The 23,353-nt window shown below is 41.1% G+C and overlaps 1 protein-coding gene and 1 long non-coding RNA gene across 45 annotated transcripts in view; one reads left to right on the forward strand and one right to left on the reverse strand.

Annotated features, from left to right (window-relative positions):
* LOC114677039 (uncharacterized) overlaps positions 1-20,221 on the reverse strand; it is a 31,204-nt gene extending 10,983 nt beyond the window's left edge. Inside the window, exons 1-3 of the long non-coding RNA XR_003728353.2 lie at positions 20,052-20,221; positions 17,029-17,133; positions 4,967-4,991 (exon numbers count right to left, since the gene is read on the reverse strand). This is a non-coding gene — a long non-coding RNA (uncharacterized LOC114677039). The remainder of the gene's footprint in view (positions 1-4,966; positions 4,992-17,028; positions 17,134-20,051) is intronic.
* Positions 1-23,353, forward strand: part of CALD1 (caldesmon 1) — a 271,434-nt gene that overhangs the window by 140,684 nt on the left and 107,397 nt on the right. For all 44 annotated transcript variants that reach the window (XR_013415609.1, XR_013415613.1, XR_013415610.1 and 41 more), the window contains one exon: positions 22,575-22,686. Coding sequence is in view for 38 of the 44 variants with exons in the window: in XM_077997402.1 (XP_077853528.1) it covers positions 22,616-22,686 (71 nt within the window). In the remaining 6 variants the exon portion in view is untranslated. The remainder of the gene's footprint in view (positions 1-22,574; positions 22,687-23,353) is intronic.

The raw sequence follows: 23,353 nt of genomic DNA on the forward strand, positions 1-23,353 counted from the left end.
GGCAGGAGAGTTACCTTTCTCCCAAAGAGGCAGGAAACAGTAAATAGCACAAGCATGCCCCAGTTAAGGTGGCCTTTCCATGAGAATACTGTTTGGGAATCCAAGAGGGACTTACTGAGTTTAAAGCCTGGGGGACATGCAAGGGCACGTGTCTAGAAAACAATGCATATGCAGGTCTGAAGGTCAGGTGAGAACCAGAGATGTTCACAGTCACCGCCTACAGGCAGGAAGCAGCAGTGTGTCAATGGATGAGGCCACCAAGGAAGACTGTAGAGGGAGAGGAGCAGTGACTTAAAGATTCCATCAGAAATTGTATATGGAAACTTTTCCTGCTAGATAATAGGAGAAGGACCCGTCCAAGAGGAAGAACACTACACAATACTTCTAATGAAGCTGTGTGAGAACATGTAGATGAGCTAATGTGTGTATTTTTTCTTCCCTTGCGTTTTTGGACCTATTTTGTTCCTTCTCTGTCCTGTCTTTTGGGGACTATGCCCCAAACCATTCCTGTGAGCCTAGCCCCACCCACCTTTGCTCCCTTCTTGCTAACTCCACCTATGGTCATTGTCTGACTCCCCTGCTGCCTGCTCAGGGAATCCTAGACAAACTTCCTTTGGGCCCATTTTCTTCATCAGCCAATCAGAGCTGATCAGAATGGACAGAAGGGGAGGCCAGGATGAGAATCCTTAATGACCAAAGAGAGACAGGGGCAGGTCGTTTTCAGGGTCAGGTGGCTGCAATGCAGTGGTCACAGAGCATCATATTGTTTAGTCAGTAAAGGCCCCAGATAGGGGTGGAGGACTGTGCCTCTTTTTCCTTGAACTTCCTCCTTTGTCCATTGTCCCCTGCTGATTGTCCCACTCCACTTGCTCCCTAGAATAAGCTTTGGCAGTATTTTAGGGTTTCCCTGCCAGACCAGAGAGTGGAGGGGCCAGGCCATGACCCCTGACAGTCATTACCAGCCTCCCCTCTCTAGGCCTCACCATCAAATGTCATTTCTCATGGAGTCATATTAACCCCTGGGCTGAATTTCCCTAATTTGCTCTGCTAGCATGATGCAAATGAAAGGGGTAAAGGTATTTATTCATCTCTCTTTTATTTTCCAAAGTGTTATTTCTTTTCCTTTAAGTTCTCGCCTTGCTTTTACTTTATTTTTCTTCTCTCTCCCTTAGTTCTCCTTCCTTAATAGAAACCCTTGATCTTCAGGGTGATTTTCTGATTATTAGCAGAAGAGGCTATCAGAGATCTGGAAGCCACCTCCCGCGTTTCTTTATTCTCCTGCCTCATCCGATCGTTTTAAATGTATATTGAGACACCAGCTATCTCCAAGAACCCACTTTCACACTTTCCTCTTTGTGTTCTTGGAGTAGCCAGGAAAAAGATGCCCATTTTCTTGAAGGTACCCAAAATGTCAGTGACACCTGGGTCAGTGATTTTATGCAAATTGCTATGTATATCAAATGAGAAATGTGGAAAGCAAGAGGAAACCCTTTGCAATCCATGAATGGTCTAGTTGGGGTTTTCCAATGAATGATGGCTGGTGGCCAACATAGGTGCCTCCCGACTGTGTTTCATTAATTTCAATCAGCTCACAGGTTTGGAGAGAAGGATCATTTTCCTATGAGCATGTAAAAGAAATGCTTTGAGTTGTAAGCACTTCGAAGACTTTGCCCTCATTTTCAAATGGGAGATTTTATAACCACTGTGGGTCAATATTTTTGGAGTCAGTTGAAGCTCCAGATGGAGTGGAAAGAGAAGTTTGGGTTTTTATTTTCTTCTTCTTTTCTTGAGTTTTGCAAAATGAGCCTCCCTGGAAACCCTGACAAAGTCCTTAGTCTCCTTTGGTTTAGGTGGGCCCAAGCCTTTTATAGTAGGATCTGAAGGGATATTTCTTAAACTAAGATTCCTTCCTGTGGGTTTTCGGTAGTAGCTGTAGAACTAGGCTCATATGGGAGAAGGTCTGGCATCCACTCCCTTCCCTGGGAGTCTCCTCTCAAGGAGACTGCTCTCAGGGTCCTTGTCATGAGATATGAGAATCAAAATCCACGATGAGTCTGGGCACAGTCCAGATCTGGTTAAGGATTGAGGGGACACAAGGTCACAGACACCATGGGACTCCCAGCATTCTGGAAACCTTCATAGTAAAGAGGGTGGAGGACATTCCAACATCACCACGTGCAGCTTTAGTAACTTTGCCCAAATAAACGTGTTTCCCCAGCCAGGGAATTGCACCTGGTCTTGAGAGGCACCTCCACAAAAACACACCTTCCTGCCTGGCGTGACCATTGACAGAGAAAGACTGTGCTGAGAAGAGGGACAGAGCAGGGAGTAAAACACACAACGGTGCCAGGAGCTCTTGTCTAGAACTCCTTTCCAGGCTTTTGTTCCCATAAGCGCGCGTGAGTACACAAGTAAAGAGAAAAGAATGATTGTGCTGTTTAGCTCTGAACCAAAAACTATCAAGCCTTTCCTAAGGTTCCAACTCTAATAGGATTTGTACAGTTGCAGGACACAGACTCAACTGCTTCTGAACTCTGCTGTAGGATGCCTAACAAGATTAAGTTGTGCACATCTCATGCCACTCCGTGCAACAATACTCTAATAGGACTTAAGCAGAACAAACAGTCTAGGGGGAAAAAAAAAAACCCTAAGACATTTTCCTTCCTACTATTCTCTGCATCCCAGGCTCAACCTAGTGCCAAATTAAATCTAGATTTTTTTTTTTAAATAGACATTTCCTAGAGGAAAAGGCAGAGCTGCATTCCCTGAAACATATTTTAGCTCAAACTTATAACTTGGATTTTTTCTTTCCTCCTCCCTTTTGCTAATTCAAAACAAAATGTCCATCACCCACTCTAACACCAGCCTCTAAGAGCTAGAGACAAATGGAGTCTGAATATTCACGCCAATGTGGTACAAATGAGCTGTGATTTTAGGATACTGGCTGTTTTACTGACAGGAGAAAAGGGCAGCTGACTAGTTTAATATACTTGGCTGAAAACACGTTGCTAAAGAGCAGTAAAGAAGGCCAACGTTAATATTGAATCCTGTTCTTGAATGAGCAAATATGATATATCATGGAATGGGGCGTCCTGAGTTTGGGGGAAAGCATTTTATCATATCCACAGGATGCAGACGGGAATGAATGCAAACATATTGCATTCATGTTGGGCCCTAAGGAAGAAGCACTTTTAGGAGCATTTTCTCCAAGTTCCTCAAAGAATTCCTCCCATAAGTATATGATACCATGATGTTGAATCTGATTTCACACAGAATTACAAAAGTATAAATATAAAGACATTTGTTATTATGAGAGACTCCAGGGATCTATGTAACTGTCTCCCATTACTGGCTCATGGTTTATAAATTTAAAAATGCAATTATAAGTTGGGGTTGATGAGGGAAGCCTGTGACCACCATTAGCACCTTCCTTAAACATGCATTAATTCATTCACTCTACAGATATCACTGGATTGGACCTTCTCCATCTCACGTGCCATATTAGGTCTGTGTTACATTTGCAATTCTAGTATTCCTTACCATAAAATGGACTTTTTAAAAATTAAATGCAGTGGAACATTTTGTGAATCCAATGACGCGTTCAGTGACATAAATTGTGATTTCTGATACTGTATTTATTTTTCATTGGCCTCGTCTTGGCAAAGGGTCATAATATTGTAAATTTCTCTGCCCTCTCATCTACCTATCATACTTTATTATGCAGTTTATAGGCAAAACACAGGCATGCACTGCCTGTATCTGTAAATCTACTTTTCTGCAAATCACTTGAAGGGTAATGCATAATTGCCCCTTCCTTATTTGTTTCCTAGATTATAACTTTTGTATAGAATGTTGTTAAAAGCAGATTATAAAGTAGTTTCAAGTATGCTCCTTCCTCTGTATCCATAGGGGATTGGTTTCAGGACTCCCAGGATACCAAAATATACTGATGCTCAATTCCCTGATATACAAAGGCATAGTATTTGCATATAATCTATGCAGATTCTCGTGTATACTTTAAATCATCTCTACTTCTAACACCTAATAAAATGCAAATGCTATGTAAATCACTATTATACTATATTTCCTTTTTTTTTATTGTTGTATGGTTTTTTTCAATTACATTTTTTTTTAATTATGTTTCTATCCCTGGTTGATTGACTCTATGGATGCAGAACCCATGGATATGGAGAGCTGCTAGTAATTGAACTTAAAAGCAAAATAAGGGTGCTGTGATATTTTTATGAAATGCTCATGAGAATCAATGATGAGAGACCAGAAGCCAATTTACCCCAAAGTCAGTAGAGCTTAAGCCATAGGGCCTCTCACGGGGAGAGGTCCTTGCCTCAACACCCCCGTGCCTAACTTTTTACATTTACTATTGTATTCTGGTTTTCCAAGAAGGCCTCTCAAATAATCTTCAGGTCCCACAAAACCTGGACCTGCCCTGAAACTGACACAGATAAACTGAGATGATTTAGCATCATGTCTAAAGCTAATTAAGTGAGCAAAGCAAAGAAATCGTCAAAGTGTGAAATGTGATCATTTATTTTTTTAAGGCTTTAAGACAAATTCAGCTTATTTTCTAAAGTGAACCCCACTTAAGTGAAATAATAAATCAGTTTGCCAGAGCACAAGTGAATATAAACAGAAGATTCATTTTTACTTCATTAATAAACATCAAATATGAACGGAACCTAACATCAAGCAGGCCAAGGCCTCCTGCTGACAGGAAACAGCTCCTAGTAAGAGCATTAGAAGAAGAACATAAATCCTTCCAGGCAATCACGTGATCATTTCATCATCGAGGTCCTTGCCACAGTCTACTTTGTATCATCCATTTACAGGTCTTGTGAGATGTAACAGAGTGTTGTAATTAAAAGCATACAATCTGGGGCTGGGTTGCCTGGATGTAGATCCCAGCTCTACCACTTACTAGCTATGTGACCGTGGGCCAATGACTCACCTTCTCCGGGCCTCTGTCTTTTCATCTGTAAAATGGAGATAATAAGGATTGTCACAAGGATTTAAACTGATATTATCACAGTTCTTAGAACTGTGCTTGGCACATAGTAAGTGCTACATAACTGTTGTCTAAATAAATCAACTTATCCATCTAGACTGAAAGCTGTATGGGATTGCTTGTGGGTTCACTCTTGCAACTCCTCACAGTGCCTAACATGGCACATGGTCAGTCATCAGTGAAAGACTGTAGAAATCAGGGTCACAAACCAGCAACCCAAGGCCCATGCTGCCCTGCAAATGTGCTTCCCTTGTCCAGCATTGATGTGGTTTGGCTTTGTGTCCCCACTCAAATCTCACCTTGAATTGTGATAATCCCCATGTGTCATGGGAGGGACCAGGTGGGAAGTAATTGAATCTTGGGAATGGGTTTTGCCCTGTGCTGTTCTCATGTGATGGTGAATAAGTCTCACAAGATCTGATGGTTTTATAAAGGGGATTTCCCCCATACACACACTCTCTTGCCTGCCGCCATGTAAGACGTCCCTTTGCTCCTCATTTACTTTCCGCCATGATTGTGAGGCCTCCCCAGCCATGTGGAACTGTGAGTCCATTAAACCTCTTTCCTTTATAAATTACCCACTCTCAGATATGTCTTTATTAGCAGTGTGAGAATAGACTAATACAAGCATTTAAAAAAAAATTTTGAGTCTGAATGCTCATAGGGATGCAGGCATGCATATGTTCTCCATTTTCCCATAAGCTACCACTCCCCAAATAGTTACCTCTTTGGTCCTTTAAACTATTTGAGTTTGTCATGCCTGATGTAAATGAATGATCACGTAACACATGAACACTGCTATAGTTAGTGGCAGTTTTATGGCTCATTGAAGTAGAGAGATGGGCCCATAAGGAATTGAAATATGAGTCACTTCCACTCCTTGATACCCTACCTGCAAACAGTGTTCCGGTTAACCTACTTATCCCTGTATCTAAACTAAAGGTCTCAGAAGGGAAATAGGAAATCAAGAATCTGAGCAAGTACTTGCTAAGAAACAGAAATGAGTACAACCTAACGTCAGAGCTGGCCAAGACTTAATCAGTCATGACAAGCTAGGTTATACTGGTGTCAGAAACAGCTAAAATCTCAGCAACTTCAAAACGAACACGTGTTTATCACTCATGCTTTGTCACTAACCCTGGATAGGCAACGGTTTCTAGTCCACATCACTGTCATCCACGCTTAGCAACCTCTACAGACTATGACTGTCTGGAAATCTTACCAACCATGGTGGAGAGAAAATAGCTCTTTGGAGGGTCTCCTACTGGCAAGGCTACCCTAGAAGTGACATGATACTTCTGCTCAAAACTCACTGACCAGAATTAGCCACTTGGCCCCAGAAGACCACAAGAGGCAAGCACAATTCTATAATGTGCCCAGAAGAAGTAAAACAAGAACATGGGGCAAACAGCACAGGGGATCATAGCTGCGACATTATTTGGAACTTGGAGTCTCAGGCCAGGATTCTTAAGCTTTTCAAGGAGTTCAACTCGGCAAATATTTCTATTGATACATAACTGCATAGCAAAGTACTCAGCACTGTGAGAGGGTGTCAGAGGAGATGCAGGCCCTGACACCGAGCAGCTTCAGACTTGGTAAAGAGAAAGCGATGGTATAAAACCTTTGAATAACAAGGCCATGTAGTATCGATCACCAAGAACAAGGCCAATAATTGCTGTAGAAGCTGAAAGGGAGGGTGGTTCTGGGATGAAGATACGACTTGAGCTGGACTCTAGAAAAATATATGGGATTTGCAGAAGTGGAGGGCACTTCAGGTTATGGGCGGCAGGAAGCCAGGGACAAAGGCCCAGAGGAGAAACGAGGGTGAAATCATTGCAGGACTCAGGAGTTTGACTTGGCTGTGAGTTGTGTTTGCATGGGAGGGTAGGGTGGGGAAAGGAATCATGTGATGGAAAGAGTGGAGTCATTTCACAGAGAGTTTCTGGGGTCTTCAGAGAAACAAGATGGTGGTATGTGGGAGGAAGATCATTTTTCCTGAATAACTCCATTCAAAACCAAGGAATTTGCACCTCCCAATCACCAGCCCTTCCCAGCCACATTTATTCCCAAAACAAGAGTCCCGAATACCCAACAGCTTCCCAGACCTTCTAGGCAGTCACTGAATGGAGACAGTAGTAAACCCTGGGCTGCTCCTGCCTCCAGTTTAAAGCACCTTTGATCACTTCTCCTGCTGACAAAGAATATCCAAGTTCAAGTGAAATAGCCTCTTGTTGCTGGGGTCAGTGCAGCCTTTTTGCTATGTAACATCTGTTTTTAAAATTCGGCTGAGAGCTGAGACCTTGACTTAAATCTGTTTAACTTAAAAAGCAGCAAGAGAACATCTTGTTTTCATGAATGTCCAGGGGCTGTGTGTCAACAAATAAAAGGTCTGTTTGTGGTATTCAAAGTGGAAAAGCTGGTTGTGAGATGTTCTGCCACTGGGATAAATTTATTATGGACTGTTTGTTTCTTGGAATCAAGCACCAGCATTTGAAAAACACGGTGGACCAGCTTTGTTTAAATCAGCATATTTCTGCTTGATGATGGGTTAGAACCATGTTTTTATTGTCGGAAGTTCACGGAGCTGGATGGGTCTAGAAAGATGCTCTCTTTCATGCCTCCCACCTTAGCCACGTGAAGCTAATGTCTTAACATGGATTCCCTGGGTCTGCATGAATTCTGGCAACAGCTTCTGATGGATCATTAATTTTTTGTAACTTATGTAGGACCTGAAGTGGGAAAGAAGTGGGTGAGACTAGTTCACCATCCCTCAAATCTGACTAGTTGCTTTTCTCCTCACCCACCTATTTAGGAGACAGAAGTGGAAAGGAATTATATTTATCTGCACGTAGGGGAGAGAATGTCTGGCACGTACCCGATGTCAATTTAATTTGTTGAATGAATACAAACTCCAGTCTGATAAATTTATGTTCCCTGTATGAATTCATGTCTATATATATATTAATGCCATTCCTTTTGGAAAAAGTGATTACCGCCCAGATCTTTTTTTTTTTTTTTTTTTTTTGAGACAGAGTCTGGCTCTGTCGCCCGGGCTGGAGTGCAGTGGCGAGATCTCAGCTCACTGCAAGCTCCGCCTGCAGGGTTTATGCCATTCTCCTGCCTCAGCCTCCCGAGTAGCTGGGACTACAGGCACCCGCCACCTCGCCCGGCTAGTTTTTTGTATTTTTTAGTAGAGACGGGGTTTCACCGTGTTAGCCAGGATGGTCTCGATCTCCTGACCTCGTGATCCGCCCATCTCGGCCTCCCAAAGTGCTGGGATTACAGGCTTGAGCCACCGCACCCAGCCACTGCCCAGATCTTAATCTAACACATAGGAAACCATTAGATTGTTCCTGTAGTTCTCTCTCATAGTAGCTTCTTTTTTTCTTCTTTTTTGGTTTCTTCCTGACATTATCTTAATTTGTATTTTATTTGTTGATTGCCCATCTCCACCATCAGGCTACAAGCATCTTGAGGGCAGAATAGTTGCGTTCACATCTTATATCCTACACTAAGCAAGGTAGCTAGTACATGAATAATATTTCATAAACATTTATTGAATTTATTTATTTACTTATTTTTATTATACTTTAAGTTCTGGGGTACATGTGCAGAACGTGCAGGTTTGTTACATAGGTATACACGTGCCATGGTGGTTTACTGCACCCATCAACCCATCACCTACATTAGGTATTTCTCCTAATGCTATCCCTCCCCTAGCCCCCCACCCCCCAAACAGGTCCCAGTGTGTGATGTTCCCCTCCCTGTGTCCATGTGTTCTCATTGTTCAGCTTCCACTTATAAGTGAATACATGTGGTGTTTGGTTTTCTGTTCTTGTGTTAGTTTGCTGAGAATGATGATTTCCAGCTTCATCGATGTCCCTGCAAAGGACATGAACTCATCCTTTTTTATGGCTGCATAGTATTCCATGGTGTATATGTGCCACAATTTTTTTATTCAGTCTATCATTGATGGACATTTGGGTTGGTTCCAAGTCTTTGCTATTGTGAATAGTGCTCCGATAAACATGAGTGCATGTGTCTTTATAGGAAAATGATTTATAATCCTTTGGGTATACACCCAGTAATGGGATTGCTGGGTCAAATGGTATTTCTAGATCTAAATCCTTGAGGAATTGCCACACTGTCTTCCACAATGGTTGAACTAATTTACACTCCCACCAACAGTGTAAAAGTGTTCCTATTTCTCCACACGGTCTCCAGCATCTGTTGTTTCCTGACTTTTTAATGATCGCCATTGAATGTTTTTATTAAAGTTCTCATTGGGATGATAGTTATAGAGTCTCAGCTGCTCTTGACTGTATCTGAATTTAAATATAATGCAGAAGACGACAGGACTTATAATGCAGCTGAATATGTCCGGGCCTTTTGTGTGATGACACACTCACATTCATTTGGCCATACACACTACTGAAGGTCACGGCAGGATAGGCTAAACTAACTATCTCTATTTTCTCGATTTAAGGTGGTCAGCTATATCTGTCATATAGCTGGCCAGGATTAATGTCATAGCACAGGGCTGTAGTTTAGGATTTTTTCCCCTCAAATGAGTAACTCATTCCTGGTGGGATAAATCTGTGACTTTAGCCTTATTAGCAAGAAATTCTGGCCCACGATGCTATCTGGTAAAGGCAGTGTGATATGGTTTGGATTTGTGTCCCTGCCAAATCTCATGTTGAATTGTGATCCCCATTGTTGGAGGAGGGGCCTGGTGGGAGGCGACTGGATCATGGGGAAGGATTTCCCCCCTTACTGTTCTCCTGATACTGAGTGAGTTCTCACAAGATATGGCTGTTTAAAAGTGTGCGGCACCTCCCCTGCTCTTTCTTCCTCCTACTCGGCCATGTCAGGCATGCCTGCTTCCTGTTTGCCTTCTACAACGATTGAAAGTGTCCTGAGGCGGGCCAGGCGTCGTGGCTCATGCCTATAATCCCAGTACTTTGGGAGGCTGAGGCAGGCGGATCATGAGGTCAGGAGATAGAGACCATCCTGGCTAACACAGTCAAACCTCATCTCTACTAAAAATACAAAAAAAATTAGCCGGGCGTGATGGCACACGCCTGTACTCGGGAGGCTGAGGCAGGAGAATGGCGTGAACCCAGGAAGGGGAGCTTGCAGTGAGCTGACATCACGCCACTGCACTCCAGTCTGGGCGACAGAGCAAGACTCCATTTAAAAAAAAAAAAAAGAAAGTCTCCTGAGGCCTCCCCAGCCATGTTACTTATACAGTCTGCAGAATAATGAGCCAATTAACTCTTTTCTTTATAAATTACACAGTCTCAGATAGTTCTTTAGAGCACTGCAAGAGCAGACTAATGCACAGTGCAAGGATCTAGGGTTAGAAAGGTGTTTTGGTACTCAACAGACCTATGGCGTAATGTCCACATTCACTTGTCCAGCGGTCAATGCAGATCTTTCTGGTGATCAAGCAAAATACGAATGCTTTCACTTGAGGGGTACGAAGGTGGATTCATTTGCTCCATTTTTCTTTGGCTGCCTGTGTAGATGGAATTGAAATGGGAATGATAGGTGCATTCCAAAGGATCTCAAGAGAAATGCTCATTCGTTTACAAGAGGTGCAATCCCACAATAGTTTCTTGCTTTGTGTACTTGAAAACATTCCCAAAGAAACAATGTTGGATGCAGAAAAAATACTGGGAGAAAAGAAAAATAATACTCCAAATTCTGAACAATTCTACTTTAATATGTTGATCTGTCTGCCAGCTGGCCACAGGATTGACTACTTGTAATATATACTTTTGGTAGGCCGCATGTAGTTCTTGGAACTGTTTATATTAGGCTGCAGAAACTTAATTATTCTAAAATTGGCAGGGTGCTCTTTGGTTACTTAATACAAAATTGCTTAGTCATCTTTAAACATAGTGTGGACAGCTTTTGTTTAAGTGTGAAAAATTAGGAATTGCAAATGTACTCCAAGGAGATTTTAAGTCAGGGAGAGAAACAAGAAAGTATCATTCTTTCAAGATATTCAGCAGGTGGTTGCCACATGTTTTAATTTGACAAGCTAGGTAACTGTCGAGTTGAAGTCCTTGATTACAAGTATTTTTCCATTTTCTTTGTAGATATTGTCAGAAGTAGAAAGCTGTTGCTGCTGCTTCTTAGATGGTATTCTAACCCTACACTCTGCAAAGCACAGGTTTTTCAGCAAGAGTGTGAGGAACTCTAACGTCAGCTGCTGGAACAGCTTTCTTGTTCTAAGAAGCGAGCAAGGATGCCATTTCAATCTGGTTGTCACAAAGATCCTCCTTTTGCCTCTTTTGGTTTGAATCCTTGAACTGTTGCCTTCCACGTATAGTACAGAGCTATAGTGCTTTAGCGAGGAAACAGGCAGGCAGAGTGAGCTTCTTCTGTGTATTTTAAAGTCTAAAGTGGCGCCGGAAGCATCTAGTTTTTCCAGGAATGCCCATGGCAACCTCACACTTTTCCTGTGATCTAGGCTGGGGCTCCTAAGAGATGGTGAGAAAAGATAAAAGTCCTGTAGCCAATGGGTTGCCACACAAGGCCTGGGAAGGGTAGGGTCCCAAGCAAACCTCCAGAATGGTACCTTATGTTTCTAATTACTGAGCATGCTTAGAAAGCACAATCAGGCAACACTTTTTTTAGACTGATGGAAACATTTAAATCGGCTCTGAATGTCAGTGTTCTCTAATTATGATGGAGGAGTAGCAAGGACTTTCCAAAGGCTGCGGAAATTTGAAGTATATCAGCTGAATTCTGATTCTCTTCTTTTCTTATTCATCATGTCTTCTTTTTCTTTCAACATCCAAGAACAAACCTATTCCCTCGGTTAAATGCCTAATACTCCTCTTCCTGAAACCGAAATGTCTCTCTAAGACCAAGTTCTTTTCCGCTAGAGAAAAACAACCGCAACTACAAATCAAAATATAAAATAGAGTTCCATAGTAAACCACCGCCATTTCCAAGGTTACTAAGAGCTCAGCCAGAGACACCGCCTTTTGATAACATCTTAGCCAAGTTCATTCGTTTAACAACTAAGTTCTACAAATAAGCACTGCCCTGGCATCTGTTCCAGCTCAACAAGTGTGAGCCTAAAGCTGAGTATAAGAAAAATAGTCGGTTAAGAACTTTGAAGAATCATGAAAGAGAGTAATCACTTCTAAGATATAACAACCTTTTACAGAAGACAAATACATACTTGGTAATTAAAATACAAGCTAGAGACTAAGTGTTCCAATAGAAATACAATATGGGTGTTAGTACAAACTCAGGTTATTGGGTCACTTGTTCAAAGATCCTATGGTTTTGTGCTATTCTTAAGCAGGCCCCAACTGTGAGCCATTCCCTACCTGATGAAAAGTCCAGGTATCCCCAAACTAACAAATAAGTGAAACTACTATCGAAATGACTCATTACTATCTAAATTACCATCTAAATGTAAAGAAAGAGGACTCAATCTAAGTACTTTTCAACTTATTATTTATCTGTAAATGTATATGCTTAAATTATATGTCTATTATGTCCAAGGGACATAGCAGATAATGTCCTTTAGTTGGGTTTCAAAGCTTTCCACCTTGGATTATAAACTTCTAGAAGATAGTTTTTAACCTGCTTTGCAGTTTCAGACTACAGTAGACACACCTGATGATCATAATGAACAGACGTCAAATAATTCACTAGAGACTAATTAGTCCCTGATCAATAACAGCTTGTCCTTCACATACAAAAATACTGCTATTAACAAAGCACCTCTAGAACACACCTTTGAATTGTTTTCAGCAATATAAATGGATTTGCATCCTGCCATCTAAGCTCTCCTACTTTATATTAGCAAGATAGCTGGCCAAGGCTCTGTATGTGGTTTTTGATCACTAAACTGGAAGTGTTAGCTGAGCAAACCAGTCACAAAAAGCAGGCACATGAGTTGCTGATTTTTTTTTTTTTTTAAGATGAGTAGTTCAGCAAGTCCAGAAGGTCATGCACAAATTAAACTACTTTTATGTAAAATATGGTGATCTCTGCAGAATGTTTACAATTGGGAAAGACCCATGGTTTCTGAACTTTCATTCCATGTGAACCACTCTTGGGCCTTGTTACTTAACTTGAAGTGTGATCTTTCTTCAGCCAGTGTCTCAGCTTCTTTTGCATTTGCCAAGCATTTTACTTTCTCAGTTGCAAGTGCCCAGTCACAGCAAGATTGCCCCCATCCAAAGAGCCTCCACAGGAAAATGGAGAGAGTATCGATGAGGGAATTAGGAGAGCACAGCCATGCTTTGAGATGTTGCCCTACATAACACCACACCTTATCATATCTTTTCTATGAGATTGTAAGGTCTTTGAAGACAGAGACCATGTCTAACTTACCTTCATGTCTGTGAAGTGCATAGCATTACTTCACTCAGTACAATCACTTCATATTAGGAGTTGGAAGATCTATTTTTTGTTTTTCCTGAGACAGTCTTATTCTGTCGCCAGGCTGGAGTGCAGTGGTGTGACCTCGGCTCACTGCAACTTCCACCTCCTGGGTTCAAGTGATTCTCCTGCCTCAGCCTCTTGAGTAGCTGGGACTACTACTCAAGGCGCGTACCACCACACCCAGCTAATTTTTGTAATTTGAGTAGAGACAGGGTTTCACCATGTTGGCCAGGATGGTCTCGATCCCCTGACCTTGTGATCCACCTGCCTCGGCCTCCCAAAGTGCTGGGATCACAGGTGTGAGCCACCATGCCCAGCCAGAAGTTGGAAGATCTTATAGCAGGGCTGTCCAATAGAACTTTCTGCAGTGGTGAAAATGTTCTCTGCACCATCTTATATGGGGGCCACTAACCACGTAATGGCCACTGAGCTCTTGAAATGGGACTGGTGAAACTGAATTTTAAATTTTATTTATTTTCAATTAAATTTAAATGACCTCATGGCTGGTGGCTACCATATTGGACAGCATAGCCTTAGAATCTTAAAAAACATATTTTCACCATAACCCTAAACAGATGGCCACTTCACTTCTCCCTGGCTTTTTTCAGAGACAGGGATCTGCCCTTTCCATGCACCCCCATTTTTGGGTAGTTCTGCTGGAGCTGGCCCTCCCTGCATCTGAATTATGTGTGATAATATTGTGAATGCCTCTGTTAGTCAGGCATACATTTAGAAAGCATCTTTACATATTTGTAGCAAGTCTATGCATTTTTTCTCACATGGACACAAGTTAGTGGAGAATTTCCACTTTGCCTTAGGGTTTACACTTATGTCATTTGCTCTTCTCTAGGGGCCAAAAGAGCAGCCTGCCTATTGTGATTTAGCATTAAACTCTGTCTTTCAGCCTAATTCTCCTTGAGTTCATCAAGGAAAAGTATTTAAATGCTTGAAAAGAAAACAGAAGTCATGTCGCACATTTTCACTTCTCTTCACTCTTCTAAGCAACTTTCAAGTTGGTTTAGAAATTAGTCTAAATGCCAATCCTGGTTTTCCACTGATTTGTAGTGGTTAAGGAGCTAATGTCAAAGCTTTATATGTCTCAGTCTCCTTTCTTTAAATGGGGTTGAATTGATTCTTCTTCCCTGAGAGGATCAAATAATGGTAACCATAAAGTTTTGAAAAATATAAAGTGCTCCAAATTAAGGTGGTTTTATTTGTGATAACACTGGAAGATGCAACCTAAAGTCCCTAAACATGGTGTCTTCCTAAGTGTTGATGTTAGTATATACAAAAACCATCATTTCACAGATCTAAACTACCCAAACTGTCTGCTACTCAGAAGGTGAAAGAGAGGGCATGAAGACATTGGCTTTAATAATGCCAGCTCTTCTGTTTGCTAGTGGAGAAGTACAAATAGAGAAATGGTAATACTAAAAGATTGTGCAGGGAAGGCAAGGGAAAAACAGGTCATAACCTGTTAACCTGCCCTTAGTAGGGCTTTGTGTTTTGGATTCCACTGATTAGAGAAAAGAAACACCTTGAAAGGACAAAGTGCCTCAGGTTGATCGTATTCATTCTTATTTCTATGCTGCTGTTCTTGACAGACCTGCCTTGGTATATGCATGTGTTTTTTTAAAGTAGCACAGAGTTTTGGAACAAGATGGTGAAGGTTGAGCGAAAGTTAAGTGTAAACTGTACATTATAATCCATTTGTTTATTTGGTTTTCGAATCCCAAATGAACCATTCAGTTCAGAAAAGAGCAAAGTGGGTTGATAAATTGATTTTTTCGAAAAGGACAAAAGTTCATTTTGTACAGTCGGAAAGAAAGTGCTGCCAGATTTACTGTGTAACTACTGCAAATGTGGGTTTATATAATTTTTGAGATTCATACATAGTCAATTACCAAGGTCTTTGATTCACTTTGTAAACACTGATCAGTCAATAAAGTACAGAGAGATGAACTGGCTTGAATTACATTTTCCATACTCAGAATGGTAAAATCTAGAATAAAAATCCAGTGGCTCAAATTGGCTACAATTTCTGAGTGCCTACTCTGTCCCAATTGTGGAAAAATTTTTTAAAAGACTATATCTTTTCATAAGTGGCCTTAAGAACAAAAGCATATGGAAAGTAAAATATTAATACAAATATTTAAAGACAAGTGAAAGAGAACAATTGATGAGCTGCAGCCGACAGTGTGTTATTGATTATCAAAATGAATTATAGACATTCAAGGAGGGAACTGTCACACTTAAGCTAGGGTTCTCAGGAAAGGGTATCATGAGGGAAGTAAAATTTGAGCCCGAAATTCATGATGGAATAAAAATATGGATAGTGAAGATGTGGATTAAAAAGAATGAGTAAAAATGTAGAGGTAGAAAGTTGTAAGACATATTTGAGAGGTAATAAAATATTTTTTATCTAGGATGCTGTGGTATGATCAGCTTGAAAGGAAGGTTAATGGTTTCTAGATCAAACAATTAAATGAGAACAGACTTAGATACTCAAGACATTTACATCTGGGAAGGAGGAAGAAGCATGGATATGTCATGCGTGATACCTCCAGCTTTACTGGCTCAAGCAGGTATACATTCATAGTATTATTATGTGGAGTAAGATGAAACTTTGAATATTATCTCTCCAACCAGCTCACTTTATAGAGAAACAAAGCTCATAGAGCTTCAGTTTCAGTCTCCTAGGTCTCATTCCAGGTCACTATTTGCCAAGGGAGGAAAACAGTTAAAGGGTCAAGGTGAGTGACGATCATTGCAGATCAGAGGTAGGAAATCTGCTGGAGTATGTTATACCCAGAAATCACCCAATAGCTGTAGGATGAAGAGAAACATCACTGAGTTGCAGCGATGGCACAACTGAAATGAATGCAAATCTTTAGGATAGACACAACATGCACCCTTTCTCCCACAAAGCACTGAATCTCAAGAACACAAAACAGAAAGCAGGTGATGGGTATGGTCCAAGGTTGAAGATGAGTGTGATAAGCCTGGTGGAAGTTTAAAGAAGCAAAAAAGTCTGAACCATCAATTCTAGGAAGGCAAAGACCTTTTCTGTCTTGTTCACTGTTATATCCCAGTGTCTAGAACAGTACCCGGCACATAGTAGCTGTTTGGTAAATATTTATTGAATATTGATTGTATAAATGTTTTTGTGAGACCTCATCGAGGTAGCTGAATCATGAAATTTACAGTGGGTGCAAAATGATGACTAGTCAGAGAGGACCTGTCTAATAATGGTTTTGAGTGTTCCAAGACTAGAATTCCTTGCAAGAGCAGAGAAATGATGATGTTGTGAATGAGAATATAGTGGGTTAGAGGAGAAATGTGTGTAATGAAGAAGGTGCAATATAAGAGACGAAACTAAGATACTGAAGAAGAGTATGCAATGATGCTGTCGAGGATACAGCCATCCTGAGTTATGAATTTTACAAAGCCCTAACAATAAATTAACGGAGATGAAATAAGCATTTGGAAGGCTGATTCAATTGAGATCTTTTGTGACTTGATAATTCTATGATTTAAACCAAACAGGTTGTAAACTGAAGGCACAGGTAATTTTTAGGATTATTTCTTACCTAAGGTTATATGATCCAATGAATCAATGTGGCAATCAGTGATAATAGTCCTCTCAGAACTTCTTTGGGGCACTCTTGTTTGTTCCCTGAAATGGAAAACAAATCCTAGAGCGAAATAGTGGATTAGTCCTATTATAGTGGTTAAGAGCATATACTTTGAAATTCCATAAGATGGGAATTATACTAGCTACCTCACAGATTTCTTACCCAGATAAAGTAAAATTACATATATTTTAATGGCCCAGCGGAGCTATCAGCCATGAAAAGACTTGAAGGAAACTTAAATGTGTATTGTTAAGTAGAATATGCCAATCAGAAAAGGCTACAGACATACTGTATGATTCCAACTATATGATATTCTGGAAAAGCCAAAGCTGTAGAGACATAAAAACATCAGTGGTTGCCAGGATTTGGGAGTAAGGAGAGGGAAAGGATGAACAAGTGGAGCAGGTGGGATTTTTAGGGCAGTGAAACTATTCTGTATGAGGCTACTATGGTGAATACATGACATTCGGTATTTGGTGAAACCTTTGAAACTATACAACAAAGAGTGAACCTTAATGTAAACTATGAACTTTAGTTAATAATAATGCATGAATATTGCATTTTGTCAATTGGAACAAATGTACCACACTACTGCAAGATGTTCCTAATAGTTTCCTAGGGCTGCCATAACAAAGTACCACACACTAGTTGGTTTAGAATAACAGTAATTTCTTGTCCCACTGTTATGGAGAGCTGAAGTTTGAAATGGAGGTGTCAGCATGGCCAGGCTCCCTCTGAATGCGCTGGGGAAGGGTTTGCCCCATTTCTCTTTCCCAGCTTTCTGGTGAAAACCTTAGGTCTTCCTTGTCTCCACTTTCTCATGGCATCTCACCATGCCTTCATATTATCTCCCCTCTTGTGTGTTTGTCTCTGTGCCAAATTTCCCCTTTTCATAAGGACACCTTTATATTGGATAAGGGACCACCCTAATCACCTCATCTTGACTACATCTGCAAAGACTCTATCTCCAAATGCAGGAGAAAATGTGGGCAGGAGTTGGGGAGGGGGGAATATGTGGGAACTCTGTACTCTCTACTCGCTTTTTTTCTGCTCTAAGCAATAAAGTCTATTCATTAAAATGTTAAAGGCTTAAAAAATGGCCTGCCACACAGTACATATTCAATAAATGTTAGCTCCTTTTGGATGTAACTTATTCAGTGTCCCGGATACAACAGATTTTATTATTCTTGCATTCCAAACCAATATTGGCACTGCCCAAAAAGTAGATAAGACTTAGCTTCTTCCATATGACTTTGTCCCTAAGTGTTGAGTGCTGGGTTAGAAAGCCACCTGCTCACAAACATCTCCTGCCTTGACTGAATTTACACATGTGCGCGTGCACAGGTGAGTACACCCACACACACCTAAAATGGCTTATCTGCCACCAACCCTGACCCAAACAAAAGCAGAAACTTACTAGTTCTCCTTGTAAAGGCGTCACGGGAAATATCTATACTGAGGGCCACATGCCCATAGAGGGAAAAAGAAAACAGCAAAAACTTTGTGAATATAAAACATAATAAATTTCTTGGTTGAAAGATGCACATTAGCTATTGAACTAAATTTTTAAAGGAAAAGAGCCATAAATTAGTTTTAATAAATATAAACATACTTTAATTTCCAACATAGGGTGGGATATAGAGAAGAAAAAAAGTGACAAAGAAAGAGAAAAATTTTTTAATGTCAGAAGAAACACCAATCAATATTCCGCCTTTAAAAAGAGGCAGAGAAAAAAAAGCAAGGAGGAAAGAAAGGGAAGAGAGGAAAGTCCCGGAAGCCCTGGCGTGGTGGTAAGATGCAGGACACACCTCTTGTCACATCATGCCAATCCCCTGGGCTGCAGGCTTGTGGCTTTGTTCAAAAAGAAGGGCAGGCCAGGCACGGTGGCTCATGCCTATAATCCCAGCACTTTGGGAGGCCGAGGTGGGATGATCACCTGAGGTCAGGAGTTCGAGACCAGCCTGGCCAACGTGGTGAAACCCTGTCTCTACTAAAAATAATAAAATTAGCCGGGTGTGGTGGTGTACACCTGTAATCCCAGGGACTCGGGAGGCTGAGGCAGGAGAATTTCTCGAACGTGGGAGGCAGAGGTTGCAGTGCACTGAGATCGCATCATTGCACTCCAGCTTGGGTGACAAGAGTGAAACTCCATTTCAAAAAAAGAAAAAAAAAGGAACGGCAGTGTGTTCGATGATTGAAATCTTTTTTCTTTCCTTTTTTTTTGAGATGGAGTCTTGCTCTGTTGCTCAGGCTGCAGTGAAGTGGCCCAATCTCAGCTCACTGCAAACTCCACCTCACAGGTTCAAGTGATTCTCCTGCCTCAGTCTCCCAAGTAGCTAGGATTACAGTAATCTGCCACCACGCCCAGCTAATTTGTTGTGTTTTTAGTAAAGATGGGGTTTACCATGTTGGCCAGGCTGGTCTCGAACTCCTGACCTCAAGTGATCCACCTACCTCGGCCTCCCAAAGCGTTGGGATTACCGGCGTGAACCACTGCATCTGGCCTGAAACCTTTGACACTGACTTATTTCTTAATCATGGCAGTGTAGGCAGGCCCTGTTTTAAAAGAAAATCCAATCTATGAGAACCCATATTGAAAACACAGACATGTACATAGGTGATGACTTATCTGCCTCTGTTAAGGTTTTTGTTTTTCCCCTCTTTACGAAAGAAGCCACCTCAGTAAATCTTTCTATAGCATGACTACAATCCCCCCTCGAGCACAAAAATTTAGATTTTCATAAAACTCTCCAAGAACCCATCTGTCACAAACATCAATACTTAGCTCTTTCACACTATTTGTGACACCCAGAGCCTCACGACTGATGGAATCTCCCTGTCTTGACTTTTCATCCCTTCATTGGTTGAGAGTTTGTTTCCTAACCAATGTTGCTGAAAAGAATTCAGCACTGAGTAGGGGTAGGGCAGGAAATGAGGGATTACTGCCTGGGGACATAGAAGAGAAAGAAAAAAATCACTTACCATTCTACCTAGACATGGCTCCTCTTACAAAGGGAAGATGCTGGAGAAGGGCCGAAAAGCTCTGTGATGTAAGGGTGCAGGGATGAAGGAGGATCTCCAGCCCCATCCTGGGTTGATACTGAGAACAATTTTCATACACACATACACCTTCTCTCCCCCACACACAAGAAACACACACCACACACACACACACCACCAACAGTCATACCACATGGTACACAGATGTGGTTTTGTGCTTTCCTCTAAGCTACACCCACTCATGTGCACAAAGCCTCACCTAGAAAAGCACTGGTGTGTAGGAAATGGCACACACACTCTCTCTCCCTCTGGGTGCCTCCACATATACACTCAGCAGCACTCAAACGACAGGTAGTTTTTCTATGGCTGGGAAAGAAAAAGTGCCCAAGTAAGCAAGAGAAGGTGAGAAGTGGGAGAAGAGAATGGGTAGTAGAAAAAGAATTTGTGTGGGTTGAGAGCCAGTGAGGATGGCCTGCGGAAGTGACCTCACGATGTTAGTTTCACTTCCCTCTAAGTACTCCAAGACACTGCTGGGCTCTGCAGACCATGTACCTCTCCAGCCTGCTTGGAGATATTCATTTCACTGCTCATTAGCACCTCCACCAGAGGTATAGGCTGAGAACCACTGTTGCTGACAAACAGCCAGAATGACAGCTTAAATTTGATGAGGTAGGAGCAAAAACCAGACAGAGGCTTAGAGGATGCTCTTCAAGCTACTTGGATAAATTTTAAAAGGTAAAATTGTTTGCTTATAGATGGACCTCTTTTTCCCATGTCTGTTTGCTATTGCTAAAGTTATTCAAGGGGCACTTTATATGCAACAAAAGACCACACTGAAGGAAGAGAAGAGTCTGCTCTCCCACTACACCTGGCATTCGAGTCCATGAGTTTAGATCCTACTGCCCACAGGGCTGTCCTCACACACTCCTGCCCTGTGGTCAGAACAGGAGCCTACCCCAGGGAGAAGGGCCCTCGGATGGCCTCTTAGGGAACTCTCAAATCACTTTTTCTTTTTCCATTCTGATAATTGTAGACCAGATTGGAAAGTGTAGAAAAATTTCTTTATGGTTGATGAAATAATAAGAAAGAAAATGAGTTGTTTCTTTCACAGCTAGCAAAGCCTCAGGAAGTACTCTTGGTAAGAGTAAGATAGATAAACACCAAAAATTTAAAACTCCAAATAAACACCAAGATTTGAATTTCTAAAGATTTATAAGCAACATTAATAACACCTTAGACGATAAAAAGGGGAAAAATTCAAACATTGTATAGTTTTGCTTTTGTTGGCTGAGCTTTTATTTTTGTTTTTGTGGGATTTTTTAAGAGGGGAAAAAACATTTGAAAATAAAAGAATTGGACAATTTATTTAAGAAGGTTTCTGAACTTGGCTTCAGAATCTAAGTTTTGTTTTTTGCTCCTTCAAACAAAGATGTCTTCAGGTGTGATGGCTTTAGGTTTTGTACAGCTCCTTATTTTCTCACACAGGGCAAATGGCTTGTCTCATGTGCACAGAAAGGGCTGGAAAATATTTTTGTGATTCGAGTGCAGCAGAGAGTCTAGGATTCCAGAGGAAGTGGAGGCCTCCCGTTCCGCACAGGAAACAATCTTCAAGCAGGCCTTAAATGCCAGATTCCAGGCCGAGTTTAACTAACCACTGACAGCTCTGTAAACAAAGCAAGGACAAAAAGAGCCCGCTTCCCCCTTTCTGGTAGTCATTTTGGGTTTGGGGGCTGCAGGGGAATTCTGGAATACTTGACTCCATGGCACAAAAACGCAGGGGAAACGGGCTCCTCATTTAAAGAGTTGGAAGGGGAAGGTCTTTCCGGAATTAAAACCATCACAGAGGAGGTAGGAAAGGGTAAAATGGTTGGGTTACATCCGTAGAAAGAGCAGAGATTTTAGAACTTGGAAAACAGCTTGATCACCACTTAACTGCTTTTAAAAATGTTGCTTCATGATGTTTATTCATGATGTTACTGCTGCAGTCTTTATTAAAATCCTGATGCTTCTTTGAGAATATGCACATTATACGCCGAGATACTGTATTATTTTATTTCTCGCTTTCACTTTTCTCCTAGTTCCTACATATTCCTCTTCTTGCCACTTTTCTTTTCTGTTTATCATTCCTGTTTTCCTCCTTCTTTGTTCACTTTTTCATAACTTTGGTCTGGGGTTCAGCAAGTTACAAAGAACAAAATCATTCAGTAGAATTTCAAGTGATTCTACCAATATTTCAAGTCTTCAAAACCTCTCCGTCTCCTGAGGTCTTTTTAAAAGAATATATAATCTTGGGATCTTACTCACTTGTCTCTAAGAGATTCATGAATGAGACTGAATTTAACTTGGCTCAGGAGTCAGAAATTGATCACTGGCTACCTTATCAGCTTTCTAAGAGTAAAGAAAAATCAGGAGACTGGCAAATGGGAGAGGGTCCACAGTGACTGAAAGAGAGGTAACACACTGAGTTATCTATGATATTGACTCTACCTCCTCTCCTTCAGGTCCAGACGTCATCTGGTCTCCCTGAACCTGAAATCACACCATGGATGATTTTGAACGTCGCAGAGAACTTAGAAGGCAAAAGAGGGAGGAGATGCGACTCGAAGCAGAAAGGTAAGGATCTAGGGTGAAAAATACTTGTATTCCCTTATTAACAACGTTGGTTTCAGGCCTCAAAGACCATCCTTCTGAGAGGCCATATTGCACACCAAACTGTTCGCAAAAGTAGTTATGGAAAATTTTTCTGCTAAGACTCTAAATTTAGCATTTAAAAAAGGAGAACAAACAAGGATCAAGAAAAAGAGAAATTTGAGAGGAATCAATTGATAATTGCATATTGATAATTGCATTTAATCAATACCTTTCACATTGGAATGTCTTAAATGACAAAAGTAATGTGTGAGTGAAGATTTAAAAAGCTTATATAATAAGAAATGACAGGAAAATGCCAAGTATTGAATATTGGAACCATTTAGGAAATGAGAGTCTTCAATCTAAAAAAAAAAAAAAAAACGCAAAAAGCCCTGGATGAATCTTGTGAAAAATTTTCATTCTTATTAGAAAAGTATTGAACTCTACGGATCTGCATAGTACAGGTTAATAGTGGGCTATGTTACCGAGGAGATTCTGGGTGTAATTGGAAGCTGTTCATGTCATGTGAGGCCTCTATAGTGGTGACTACGAGGTCAAACTGGGGAGATAAAGCTTTGGCATATAAAACCTGGGGCATAAATGCATATTTTAACATTTTAGGCCTCAGAACAAAGGACAGTGTGGTATT

This window comes from Macaca mulatta, chromosome 3 (assembly GCF_049350105.2).
Source record: "Macaca mulatta isolate MMU2019108-1 chromosome 3, T2T-MMU8v2.0, whole genome shotgun sequence".
Taxonomy (NCBI): domain Eukaryota; kingdom Metazoa; phylum Chordata; class Mammalia; order Primates; family Cercopithecidae; genus Macaca; species Macaca mulatta.